Source organism: Apteryx rowi, unplaced genomic scaffold (genome assembly GCF_003343035.1).
Source record: "Apteryx rowi isolate R43461 unplaced genomic scaffold, aptRow1 scaffold_72, whole genome shotgun sequence".
In the NCBI taxonomy this organism is placed as follows: Eukaryota; Metazoa; Chordata; class Aves; order Apterygiformes; family Apterygidae; genus Apteryx; species Apteryx rowi.
This window is the reverse complement of record NW_020451005.1, coordinates 3,010,063-3,023,841: the sequence shown is the minus strand read 5'-3', so window position 1 is coordinate 3,023,841 and position 13,779 is coordinate 3,010,063. Positions and strand designations below refer to the sequence as shown.

The following is a 13,779-nucleotide window of genomic DNA, read 5'->3' as shown; positions in this document are numbered from 1 at the left end:
AATGTATGTTTTAAAACTCATATGCTTTGGCTGTGAAATTCCTTTACTACCCTGGAAAAAAAAGTAAGTAGAACAGAGTAAGATCTTCAGAATTTGTTCCATATATGTTCTATTTTGTTCCAAATATGCTCCATAGAAATTGATGAGGATGCTCTTGCATGATGTTTCGCATGACATTAGGTCTCAAGTATAGAAAAAAAATCTTAAAATAAAATCATGCCAAACAGAAGAGCATCCTCATCAATTTATATGGAATATTTGATTGTGTCTATATGCCATTTTATTGCTTATTGAAGTATGCTATAATTCTCATGCTGGAAATCTTCTTCCCATCTGAGGAATCCTATCTGATATAACAACTTAGGGCTGTGCAAGCAGGAGTGGGTGCAAAATGACAGACTTCTACTATTACAGTTTCTCCGTCTGTGTTGCAACTCATTAAAAAAATGCCCCAAAACAAAAAATAATTTGTACTCCTCCACTCACCAGTTCGAATCTTATGCAAACAGACATTGTGTGAAAGCAGCTGGTAGGAAACAAGGGAGCGTGTTAGAATTCATACAAATACCTTGTGGCCACCAACATTGCTTGTCCTGAATTTATCCTTATTTATTTACTTATTATTCCTTCATTCCTTGTGGAGATTAATGGGTTGCATGACTTGCTGTAGTTCTTTGCACAGTCCCAAGAAAAGATTGAAGAGTAAGAAGGTTATAAATAGAGCATGCCTGACTGAAGGGGCTACAACTAAATCTCTGTTTTTGTTGGGTTGTGGATTGAGGGGACACAAGGGCTTTCATCTCCTCTGCTCCAGCCAAACCTTCAAAAATGACTGGAAAATATTCTTGCGTTCTGAAGAAAGACCTTTTTTTCTTTCTCCTGATTCCAGTTTTGAATGAAAACTGTGTCACCAAAACTTTTTTGTGCCTTTAAATTACCATTCTAATAGAAAATTCAATGAAGGGTACTTGTTTTGAGTTAGGGATTGTTTTTGACATCCTGATCATAGCTGAGACCTCCCACAATGTGTTTCTAAAAATGATTGCCATATGATTCAGTATTCTGTCTGCCAGGCATCCATATGGGCAACAGGTAGGCAGGCAATTGTATTTTCTAATGGTGCACCAGTGCAGCTGTGGGCAGGAGACATTCAGAAATCATTGGTTCTGGGGACAAACTGGGAGTATGGAAAGTGAAGAGGAAATGTACTTATGTGGCTGCCCTTGTGTATGTGAGAGCACAAATAAGCACGTCCGCTGTGTGGGACAAAAAAGATAGGGTCACTTCAAAGCCATGATACCTTTCCTTGCTGGGAGATGATGCATTTTTAATCCTTAATATTCTTTTGATGTATTACCTGGGTTGAAGATGAAACATGCTATGGATGCCTGGAGATCTAACTTCACCCTAACTAACTGCTTGGATTAAAAACTAGGTCATACTGTGGTATATCAATAACTTTTTCCTACTATATTCTTATTGCATGTTTTATCTGAACTCTTTTAGCTTTGTCAGAACTATCCCAACACTTTACTTTACAGAATTGAAAGTTGGCGGTACTGTTTTATAGGTTTAGTGTTGTCTTGCAATGGATGTGTAGAGAAAGGATTAAAAAAGAAAAATGGGAAAATCACTTGATCATTTCCTATGTGTATTGGCAATATCTTATTTTACAAGATACATCTCTACCTATTAATGAATGACTTCAAATCATGCATGTACTTTATAAAATCTTTATTAACATGCACTTTATTCTGAGAAATTAGAGTATAGGTTAAATTCATTGTGGACGATAAGAAAAACACTTACTTTAGTAAGGAACTAGGCAGAAAGAGGATATATGGATGTATACTTAGTGAAGACTCTGGAATTCTTTTGATGATGATAAGTTCATGTTTTCTCTTATTCCTTGTCTAAAATCAACTTTCACAGTAGTGTCTTACTATCTAATCCTGTTGTGACCTTCTAACCAGAAATTGATTTATGCACATGAAATCAGTTCATTCTGGAAAACTGCAAGATTATATTTGTGGCTGGACAGTGAGTAGATAGAATAAGGTTCTTGAATCACTGCTGCAAGTCATGGAGGGTCCAGATTTCTGGTTGTATATTATAGTGTAATATATATTGTATGGCTGTTTCTTTTATAGGATTTTTTTTTTTAAGGCAGGATTTAGTTATTTAGGGCTTAACTTCTTTTAAATTTCCAGTGAGTCTGAGACACCAAGGAATAACATAATTTTTGAACAACTGGAAAAATTTGTCCATTTTTATAAAGGAATTTGTGGGTATTTTTCTGCTTTCTTCTGCTAGTGCTTGTTTGCAAATGGAAGCTGTAAAATGCTTATTTCTCTAGCATCTTTCTTCAAATGCRTATACAAAGGTGGGGAGAGCTACACGAGAGCATGAATTTTAATTGTTTTACCACTGAGTTTCATATGGCCCTTCTAATATTCATATTTTCTCTGTAAGGTCGTAACATAATAAGTATGGTTTAATCATTTAGAGGTTAAAACGTAACTATAGGCAAAAACGTGTTGCTGCTAATTTGGGCAATAAACTCCAGTGGGAGACCTTCTTGAATGGAGTAGCAGAAATGGACATGGGGAATCAACATTTTCCTCTGCTTGGTGCTGTGAAGGCCTCCGCTGAAATATTGTGATCTGAGCTTCCAGAAGGGATGAGGATAAATGTTCAAAGAACAACAGATAGAAAGGAAATGTTTTTTTTTTAAAGTGATATATGAGGAGAAAAGGTGAAGGAATTGATCTTTCTTTTCCTAGAAGGAGAATACCTAGGGAAGAGGACTAGATAGAGCTGACTTTAAAAATAAAAAAAGTTGTGATAAATAGGGCATGGATCGATTTTTATCCACATCTACCAGTAGCTGAAGAGAGAAGTGACTGTTTTCAGTTTCAATGAGTATGTAAAATTAGATGGTGAGATTCAACTTTACAGAATATTTAAACACAGGTACAGATTACCTGAGAACAGGCTGTGAAAGCCCTTCCCTAGAATTCAGCAGACATGTCGTGAATGTTTTATATGTGATCCTATCTCACAACAGTCTTTTCCAGCTTCTTGATMTGTAATTTAGTGAACTGCATGCTTGGCAGGGCAGGGGAAGGAGGAAATAGTCTTACTATATGCAAGTATGTTACTTGCACATATTCATTTGAGGTAAAGGTAGCAGGCATAAAACTGAAGGTAAAAAAGAAAAGGGAAGAACAAGAAGATGTTGCAATCTACAGTCCTTACGATGGCAGAAATTATTTTCTTTAACCACATTTGAAACTATGTATGTAAATATAATTGTAAGATGGATCATACTCTGGAAGAACTATAGCTTGCTTCACATGCAACTCTTTTTCAAAGTCTGCAGTATTTCCATTTAGGCAATTGCTATCTGATACATTTGTCTCATGCCCTCTGTATTTTGCACAATAAAATTATCTTTAGATAACTAGATTTTTTTTTTTAATGTGTTCTGATAAAATGTGCATTCTAATTGGGCACTTCAAGCTGATCATAGCTTGGGTGTGAAATCAGTGATTGGCAGGATGGACACAAATCCATATTCCTCCCCCTGCTCCTTATATTCTTCTCAATTATAAATAATGCTGCACTGTCAGGCATTGCTGCTACTACATTTTGTTGAGATAATAGTGAAGTTCTTAGATCAGGATACCACTGTGCTGACTGTTACACAAATGTGGAACAGAAAATTGGCCTTGCCATTAAGAACTTATCTGTGATAAGATGTGTCAACATAAGAGCAGACATAGAAAGAAGGAAGAGCAAATGAGGCAGTTTTGACCATTGTGACAGGTAAGTCATCTCAGTGCATCAGTTGTTGGACTGTTGTTGAATTCTGTGATTATAGTGAAGATATTGTCAGGGATACTTCAGTAAATAAACAGTGGACATTAGAGGCATTTGGAGTGCTCTTCCAGCATGCAGGGCAGCCTGTAAGAAATAAAAAATGTGGATTTTTTTTTTTTCCAACTTTGACAAGTGGATGATAGAGCTAGCATACTTGTCAAACCTAAATCACTGTCTCAGTAACATATAATGTATATTGTTGTCTCTGGTCATGGAAGGTCTCAAAAGTGAAGGGAAATTGCCTGAGCTTTTGGACAAAAGAAGGGAGGCTCTGGAGGAGTGTAAAGAGAAGTACATTAACACAGTAATAAGATTAAAGAAAAAAAAGTCTTTGTGACAAAGTTCTCAATGAATATGAATGGGGCAGGAATGGAGTAGTAAAATGGGAATTTGTTATCCTTTTTGAGACATACAGTATAAAAAGTCTGAATGTGGCTGTTTATTTTAACAGGTTTGTTAATAGGAAGGACTCTACTGCAGAGATGAGCTGCATAAGATGTACATAAAGAAAATGTGAGATTTTTTACATATCTTCCATCTGATTAATGAGAAAGAAGGTCAGGTCAAAGACGACATGCAGGAGGATGAGTGACTGGTGCCCATGAGTGGAGAAAAGCATAACATGTAAAGGACTGAGTTGAGCATTAGGAAAGAAGGCCGCTGGATAAGGATTGCTGGCCAGGTGTCTTGGAAGTGAGGCAGTAGGTTTGGGGGGCATAGCAACACAAGGGCATACCTTTTGTGGAGGCTTTTTGACTTACTTGGTTTGAGGAAGTAGGTTGCAGGGAAATGGCCACTGACATGTAGAAATATGATTTTGTCCAGGGTGGCAAGGTGGAATTGCTGAGAGGATGGTGAGAACAAACTGTGAAGGAAGTTGTCACTGCCACAAAATTTCATTTCAAAATTGTGATAATACAATTAGAAGAGACAGGTCCAGAAAAGGACTTGAGATTTGACATCGCAGATCTGATAGAGGTGTAGCTAGTGGCTAAGAAGCTGAGGAAAGGGAGACAAAGCACAGACTCACTACCCAGTATCCACAGGAGAAAGGGAAGACTGCAGAGAACATGAAAATGCCTTTGACATCAGCTGATGTGGTAAAGGACAGGTGGTTAAAAGAGAAGATGGTGGAGAGAGAGCAAAAATCTGCAACAGAGGATATAGTACATCCTCCGTTATAAGTATCTGAGGGGAAAAAAAAAAGGACATGTTAAAAATAAATCATTTAGTACAGTCACAGAACCTTTTGTGGCATTAAAATCACCTGAAGGGTTACCTGCAGCAGGGGGCTGCAGGAGGGTGGGCTGGAAAATTGTTGTGCAGGCTGCTAATTCTCAAGTCATGAGGTGCTTTGAGGCATTCTGTGGAGTGCTAAAAACATCCTTTCAGTCGCCCATAGATGCCTATGAATCTGGACAGATTGCAGCCATGGTTGGGTAAACTTGCCGTGTGACTGGAGCAGCCTGTTTTGGAGAGAAAAGCTACGCAGGCCTTTGTAGTGAAGGAAAAGATAAGTGAACTTTCTTATGCGGTGGGCTGTGCTCTTTCTTATCATAAGCACTTACAGAAGTTACTCTATAACAGTAATTCTTGATTATTTCTCCTGTGTGCCTGTGTGCCATCTGAAGATGGAGAGACAGGCTTTTTCTTTTCCTTTTGAATGAACAGTCTTCAAAAGAAAATTACAAGTGTGGGGGGAAATTCTGAATGGAAATACTTTCAGTCTTTTTGAATTTTAGATGGGTAACCGAAAATGCAGCTTAAAATTACATATAAACTGTAGACAGTAAGTACAAAAATCTACATGTGAGCTCTGAAAGCCAGAAACTTTAGCGTGTGATAGAAACTTAAGGAGTCAGTTACATTTATGGTTCTTATGCAGGAGACGGAGCTGTTTTGAGCATAAAATAAAGTAGGCAAGTGCTGAATTCTTTTACAGTGCTTTTTAAAAACAGGATATTATGTGTACCTTCAGAAGAAGAGAGAGAAGATACTATAAGATGATGTTAAAATAAAAAAAAAACCTTATGAAATGTACAAAAGATTTTTTAATTTTTTTAAGTCTATTTAGACTTAAGTCTAAGTTTTTTTAAGTCTATTATTTTTAGTCTATTTCTGACTGTAGCAGAGATGTTCAGAACAGAGGGTCATTGCATAGATTTTATATTGATCATAAACTGATTGTTTATGCTGAAAATCTCCCTTAGCAAAGCTTGATGTGCTGTCAAACCCAGACTAACATGTCTGTGCATCTGCTGGGCTGGATCTGGCTCACACCTATTGAGTTAGGCATGCGTGCAGAGTAAGTGCTTGTCTGTCTACGCCACTCAGTGTTGACATGCTCTGTGTGTGTGTGTGTGTGTGTGTGTGTGTGTGTGTGTGCCTGCACACATGCACATGTGGCTTTTTTAAGATTCCAGGTTCTTTCATTTAAAACCACGAAGAAGCTGACACTAGAGGAAGCTCCAGCAGTGTATCTCAAGATGTATATTATATTACATTAGGGTAGCAATTTACTTGCTCAACTGCTGCAGAGATGATGACTTACTAGACTTAATTAAAAAAAAAAGTCCTTTAAGGATTAAAGTGATGTATTTGTCCGTAGTCTTTGAAATTATTTTTTATTTATGTGCACCTTGCATACTGGATGCTTATAGAAAAATGAGTAATATAAAAGTACAAGTTATCAATCAGATACAGTACAGTTGTATATTTTTATGGCAACCACCATTTTCTGTAAATTTTTGTTCAAGGCTATTCTAATATTTTGTTGGCCATTGATTTTAATTAGAACATCTGCATCACACTAAATAGGTTGATTGAGTCATCTCAGAGAGGAATAGTAGAATCATGCAATTACGTATCTGTTGCTGATTCATTATTACAATGGGAAAATCCCATTTCTATTTTAGTCTTTCACACATTCTATAAAGAATGCTGTTTCTTACTTTTCATCAATGCAATTTTGACATTTAATGAAATGGTGCTTTTTGTAACAAGGCTCCCAGTGTTTTGCATTTTGTTCACTTTATGAGAAAACTTCATACAAGTATTTCCATAATTAGAATATTGAATAGAGACTGTATTCCATGATGTAGAAAACAATTTCATTTCTACCTTTATAGAAAAGGAAAAAAACCACCTCAGTGCACACTTCCATACTCGGATCGTTCATAAAGTACGGGTACTGGAACATGAGGAATAAGGAAGATGTACGTGATTCAGAAGGAGAGGGGAGCCTTTTATTATGCTTGTAGGAAAAAGTATTCTTTTTACCTCTCATTAATTTTAATTGTTTTGTCAGTGGGGCAAATATAAAGAAGCTTATGAGAAAAAACTATGAACAAATTCTAGAAGAAATGGTGCCACTAACTGCTCTTAACAAATGAATTAAGAAAAAACTCTTCTGTTCTAAGAAAGTTTCCTGTTCTAGCTGTACTGAATGCAGGAATTATAAAAACAAAACAGGATTCTTGTTATACTCATTTGCATGTTAAATATTCTGGATGCTTTTCCAGCTCCTGGTTATTTCAAAGCAGTCCTAGTGTCTGAGCTCTGGGAACAAACCAAATGACATAGAACGCTCTTTGGTGTGCAGATGACCCCTTCCCTAAAAATCTGCTAATTCAAAATGAAGCAAGTTAATTATTGTGCTCTTTGAAATCATAATAGGCTACTGGGATAAATGAGTAAGTGGCAAAAGAGAATATTTGAGAGTGTCCAAATAGGCAAACAGAACATTCATTTTATTTTATCAGTAATCAGAGTTGTTATTAACATTACTGTTTTCTTGATAGTCTAATTTTAAATATCTTGAATAGGTAAAGTAAGTAATATGTAGCCCAGCAGTAAAGTGTTTGAAACTGAGTTCAGTTGCTCTTTAAAGCAGGCATTAGCTTACACTATTTAACATGTGCAAAATGCATTTATGAGGATGAATTTCAGATCAGAAAGTTGATACTTTAATAGTTTAGTGCTCTGTCCACCCCAAAAAAACAGGTCTGTAGGAGGGCTCAGGGCGTTTGTCAAATGGTATCTATGTCAGAATAAACAAGGCAGTTCATCATGACAAAAATGTTCCTAACTATCCATTAACGTTAATGGGCTCCAAATGAGCTATCCTTGCTCAGAAAAGAGATCATGACAACCTTCTGGGTGGTTTGACAGTGTCACCTTTAATGCTCAGTAACAATTAAAAGGCAAATAGAAGGTTAGGACAGGAATGGCGTGAAATATTATGTCTCTGTAAATCAATAAGAGTGTCCCAGATTTTGTGCGTTTTGTGCAATAATCATTTTCCTTTCTCAGGAAGGAGTTAGTGGAACAAGGAAAGGTGAGAGTGAAGGGGAACAAGATCTGAAATGGCTTCTGCACCAGGAAAAAATAAGCAGCAGCAACTCAGTGAAGCCATGGCAAAGCCTGTAAAATTCAGAATGGAGATTATGAATAGGAAACAATTGTTGCTGTTTCTCTGAAGACAAGAGCTGAAGGATATCAAGTGAAATTATCAGGCAGCAGTATTAAAATAAAAGGAAGTACTTTTTCACACCATGCATAATATACATGGTGGAACTCATTGCCACAGGATGTTGTAGAGGTCAAAAATATCAATGTGCTCAAGAGGGGTGAGACAAGTTCAAAGATGAAAAGTCCATCAGAGGCTGGTAAGCAGAGAATGTGGATGCAGCCTCTACCCTGGGACGTCCCTAAGACGTAGACTGCCCGAAGCTGGGCAAAGTATGCCAGGCTTGCTGTGCCGCTTGTGCTCAGTTTAAACACCTGCAAAGTAGCCACTATCAGAGATGCATAGCGGGCTTCAGAGACTTCACATCTGAGCCAGTATATTTAATCTAATGCTCATCAGCTTGCTTCCTTTCACRATTTTTTATTTATTTATTTATTTTTAAGAATGTCACACTTTTTTTCTTTCCCCCYCCTCCTAACATGGTGGATATGTTGCCTCTTTCAGGCTTCTTGATTTTATTTCTCCCCCTAGAAGGCTGTTACTCTTGAGTCTGTTACCTTCCTGGGAATGCTGGTGCATGATTTGTCTAAATGCATCAGCCTCAAGACATGCATGTTGTTATATACCTGTTGAGCTCTCCTGACTACCTGTGGTCTAATTGACACACCTGTCTTCCCTGTAAGCTTCAGGGGCATCCTGTTTGATTTCTTTTTTTCCCCTTGCATGACCTCAACACCAAACAGACCTAATGACCATCACCCTCAGATCTGTGAAGGTTGTGTGTAGTCAGGGACAAGGGGCAGGGATTGTGGTACACCGTAGCTTTTTGAGGTATCACTTCTCCATAAAAAGCCAAAGAATGAGAGTGTGCGTGGGAGGAAACCTATCTCCTGCCTTTTTTTCTCTCTGCCCTTTTTTTGTTTGTTTGGTTTGGTTTGGTTTTTGTTATCCTATCTTTTTATGTAGGTTTTCTGAGCTGAGAAATTTTCATACATCTCCTAGACTTCCTCACTCCATATGAGTGTGGTGGGATTTAATTTCTGAGCCTGTGTGAGTGCTACAGGAGTTTAAAGCCAGTACAGATATTCCTATTTCTACCTCTAAATCACTGATACCTTGTGTACACGGAGCTGGAAGCAGGAGGGCTATGTTCTGGTCCTTTCATCAGGTCCTTCCTAGGATTGTGCTAGGAAACGGAAGCTGGATAAAGTCATTTTGCAGGCTATAGCTGGCCTGCAGGCCTAAAAGGAGCAGTCTGCTGTATGATGATAGTATGATAATAATACTTTCATTAAAACAATGCTAATAATTGGTTTTCATTTTTGGGATGTGCAAATTGTAATGTACAATGAGTTGCAAGTTCAAGGGATATAGATAGGGGGATAATTATAGAATCATTTGCTTAATTATGTCATTCTTATTTCATGCATCATTGAAACAATGAAAAAGAGTGAAATAATTGTTTAACGCTCAGTAGCGTCAATATTTTCCAGTCTCCCAGATAATTTAACAGTCCGGATACACGTATTTGGAGCCTATGTGAATAGGAAGTAGAGAATTATAAAGAGAAGATTAAAAAAAAAAAATCCCCATAACTACTTGGTTTACATCACTAAAATAAAAAGTGGGGTTATGTAACAAAGGAGCCTACTGGAACATGGTACCTGTTGTACCTCTGTATCGATGTTATAGGCATATGGAATCTTCCACTGCAAAAGCAAAGTCTTTCCTGTTGCTTTTCAGATATTGAGAGAGGCAGTTTTTTGACTGGTAACTAATCTTGAATACTGAAGTGACCTTGGTCAAAAGGGGGGTGAATACATGTAAGTGCTGACTCAGGTTAGCAAATTCAAGTAGTAACCTTATGGACCTGTGTCTGTTCTTGATTAAAACAACAGATTTATATTCTTAGCTGTTGTACTACAGCAGTCAGCATCTGTGTTCTTTCTGTAATCAGAAAACAGGTTAAACAAGTCATACGGTCACGGCATAACCTCTAGTTCCAAGGTATGCTTAAGAAACTGATTACCATGGAAAGAATCTGAAGAGAATCATCAAGATTCAGAAATAAACATTAATGTCCAGCACTGAGATTTTCTGATGCCCATGTAGTTCAGTTTTAAATTAAAAAACAGACTTCCCTTAAGTGTGTTTTGTTAAGAAATGCTTTTGTAGAATCGTAAGACTATTTGATCATTGTAAAAAGAGCACTGTGCTTCTGTGCTTGCAGATGCTGTGAAGCCACCCGTCAGTTCTTTACAAGCATCTGCTGAGTTACCCTTGCCCATCAACACTTCACCACCTTCTACACAAGCAGAATCTTCCCTACCTCCTCCTTATCAGCTTATTAACATCCCCCCAATGGAGTCTTCCTCTGGTCAAGAAGATCCTCAAGACTACCTACTGCTAATAAACTGTCAGAGTAAAAAACCTGAACCTATGAAGTAAGTGACCTTTTTCTTAATAGCATTTGTTTGCATAGGCCAAAGATGTTTGTGTTGATAACTTTTTTTTTTTTATTGACAAGTCGCTGAAAATTTGGATGCATGTAGTCTAGGGGGGAGTTGTCTGTAACTGTTACTTCTCTTTTTTCTGTGCTTGAACATCTTGTAGCAGTAGTAAGTTGTTTGATCAGTGCTAGACCCATATTGCATTCTTCAAAAGTGTGTACAGTAATTGCCAATATGAAGCGTCAGATTAATGCAGTGATTCCAGGGACAACTTTATAGCCTGGAGTGATGTACAGCACACAGAGTGAAGTACCACCCTTTCTTTAGCCACACCCTGGTGTGTTTCAGTCGAGTCTGGAACTAGAAGAAGCTGGAGGAATTTAGCATTCCTGCCTTTCTGGTACTCGGCACTCCAGTTCTGCCAGTTGAACCTTTCACAGAAAGGATTCAGTATTATAGAATGAAATTTGTTATCAGCTGCCAGGTTACCACATCACTGAATATAGCAATCCTCAAATGGCATTTGTAGCCATATTACCAACATGGTTTAGACTCAATCAAGAATCCTTATGAGTAAAAGATAATTATTTTATGATGACTTGGAGTACAGGAGACTCAAACCACTCAATTTCTGTGTCTTGAGTTTTATGGGGTCTTAACTTTTTCCTGAAGAATACATATTAAAAAAACTATAGCTGAAATAAGTCATATTCATTACAAAGAGTACCTGCCCAGGTAATTCTCCAGAGGAGTGTGCAATGTTAAATTTTAAGGAAACAATTGAGAACTTTTGCTCAATGAAATGTATACATATTCCTCCAACTGCTACTTCTAACTGAAACAGATGTACAGCACCTCCTGCATAGCAAAATACAATATCTGATGGTAACTATCTGGCAGACATCACTTTGTTTTTTCAGAATGGATCGTGGTGGCCAAACTTAGAACAGGCTGCCCAGGGACTTTGTGGAATCTCCATTTTTCAAGATTTAAAAAAGTGGACTGGATGAGGCTCTGAGCAACCTCATTTGACTTTGAAGTTGCCTCCACTGAGAGGAGTTGGGGTGGGGAGGAGAGTTAGACCACATGAGCTCCAGAAGCCCCTTCCAGCCTTGATTATTCTGTGAGAGAACATTATAAATCTCTCTGGCAAGCTTCTTTTTTGTGATAATATGAAATAACGTCTGCTGAGGTATTTCCAGAAAAACAAAACTAAACAAAACTGCATATTGTTTTTGTGATTGAGGAAATGTGCGTTGAAGGTTGAGGAAAGTTTCCTTTGAAAGTGTTTTCATGAGTAGTTCACACACTCCCTTAGGGCCATACCTTTTAGTGGCGGTGCCTTCTTCATCAACACCTTGGTGCTCTGCCAGTTTTACCTGTGCCATGTGCTCTCTGTTCCCTTGGCATTTTCATCTTGCTCTGTTGTGCCTGAGGACTTTCCTGCTCCATTTACTGACGATTACATGGTAGGAAAGCATCCACCCTTGCAATCTTTCATGTAAAACAGAATGCAGAATGAGCCTGCCGGTCCCCCAGCGCAGGGAGCGTACAGGTTACAGGCAGCACAGCGTGCCCCAAAACGTCCTGTGAGAGAAGGGAATGCCCAGTGTTTAGTTTCTTAAAGTATGAAAGGTTTGAATGTTCAGTGACGTTTAGAAGCTGGTGGTAATGGTGGCTGCGAGGAATGTTATCGTTCCTGCTAAATGTTATGCCAGTTCTTCTTTGGTTTGTTTCATTTCTAGATTGGTTTGGCAGAGAAATCGTTGGTTTTCATTTTAGGGCCCTGGCTTATCAGAAGTATGTCAGGGTGCTGGTTTGGTTCCGCAAGGGATGGGCACAGAAGGGATTTCTAAAACCATGCAAAGAGTGTTTTTTAGATTTGTCAAGGTTGAGATGTGTAATTGACTTTCTGATGATTGTAGTTGTGTGGATTGTGGGTTAAGTAGAAGGAGTGAAGTCTGAGGGGACCATGAAAAGGGGCACAAAATGGGGCAAGGTGGAGAGTCCTATAGTGGGTAGCCTGCACATTTTGTTGGGGAACACATAGGTGCCGCAGGAGAGTAAATATTTTGGGGTTAGGGAAAGCAGAGTATCCTATGGAGATAAAACAGACAAAGGAACCGAGAAGGGAATGGATAAAGTATTTGGGAGTGTGGAGATGGTTTAAATAAGTGATGTTTTTATAGAAGTATTTGAAGGCAGTGAACATAAGCATTGTGGTTAGTTGCGAATGATGGGCTTACTGTATTATATTTAAATAAGTTTGCTAATTGGGTATGTCCTTTTATTAAGAAGGCTGTAATAAGGAAAATTCAGAATAATAGCTATGCTGGAGTTTCAGTTCCACTTAAGGAAGTTGTTTGTTTCATCTTTGATACAGTTGGTATCCTGCCAAGTTTTGCTAAATTTGGGCTAGAGTATAGTTGATATAGACCCTTTCCTATGGATGTAGAACTTTGTTTATCTGTGTAGCCTATGATTAAGATGATCATTTAGAGAACATTGTTTGCATTACTCCAATCCACCCCCTAACAAGTGAAGAAGAAATAAATGGCTCTGTCATTTTCCCATTAATTCCTATATTTGGAATAATTAATCTGTGAATTTGATGATACAGCTTTTATTATTTCTTTGTGGGAAAAATATTTTGTGTGCCAATACTCATTAGAAGTAAAGCATAAGTTATAATTCAATAGGCAGATATTATTACTTGAATGGTTTATTTTTATAATGATTTCTCTTTAGACCTTGAAGCTTCCAATATGCAGATCGCACACTTTCTATTCTAATCTTGCATGTTACTTTATAGATAATCTGGGAATCAATGAATTTTATTTCAGGGCTTTGGGGTTCTTTTACGGGTAAGGTGGGTAACTGGAAAAATACAGGAAGCAGCTAAGCTATTTGTTTGGAATTTTTAAGAGTTCTTGTGTTTTGAACTAATCAAATAAGTAATTTCCAAGTGCTCCACTGCTG

General features: G+C 37.8%; 1 protein-coding gene across 2 annotated transcripts in view; it reads left to right on the top strand.

The window, feature by feature from the left end:
- GAB1 (GRB2 associated binding protein 1) overlaps positions 1-13,779 on the top strand; it is a 101,363-nt gene that overhangs the window by 57,784 nt on the left and 29,800 nt on the right. For both annotated transcript variants that reach the window (XM_026087493.1, XM_026087492.1), the window contains exon 3: positions 10,581-10,794. In XM_026087493.1, the coding sequence (XP_025943278.1) occupies positions 10,581-10,794 (214 nt within the window). The remainder of the gene's footprint in view (positions 1-10,580; positions 10,795-13,779) is intronic.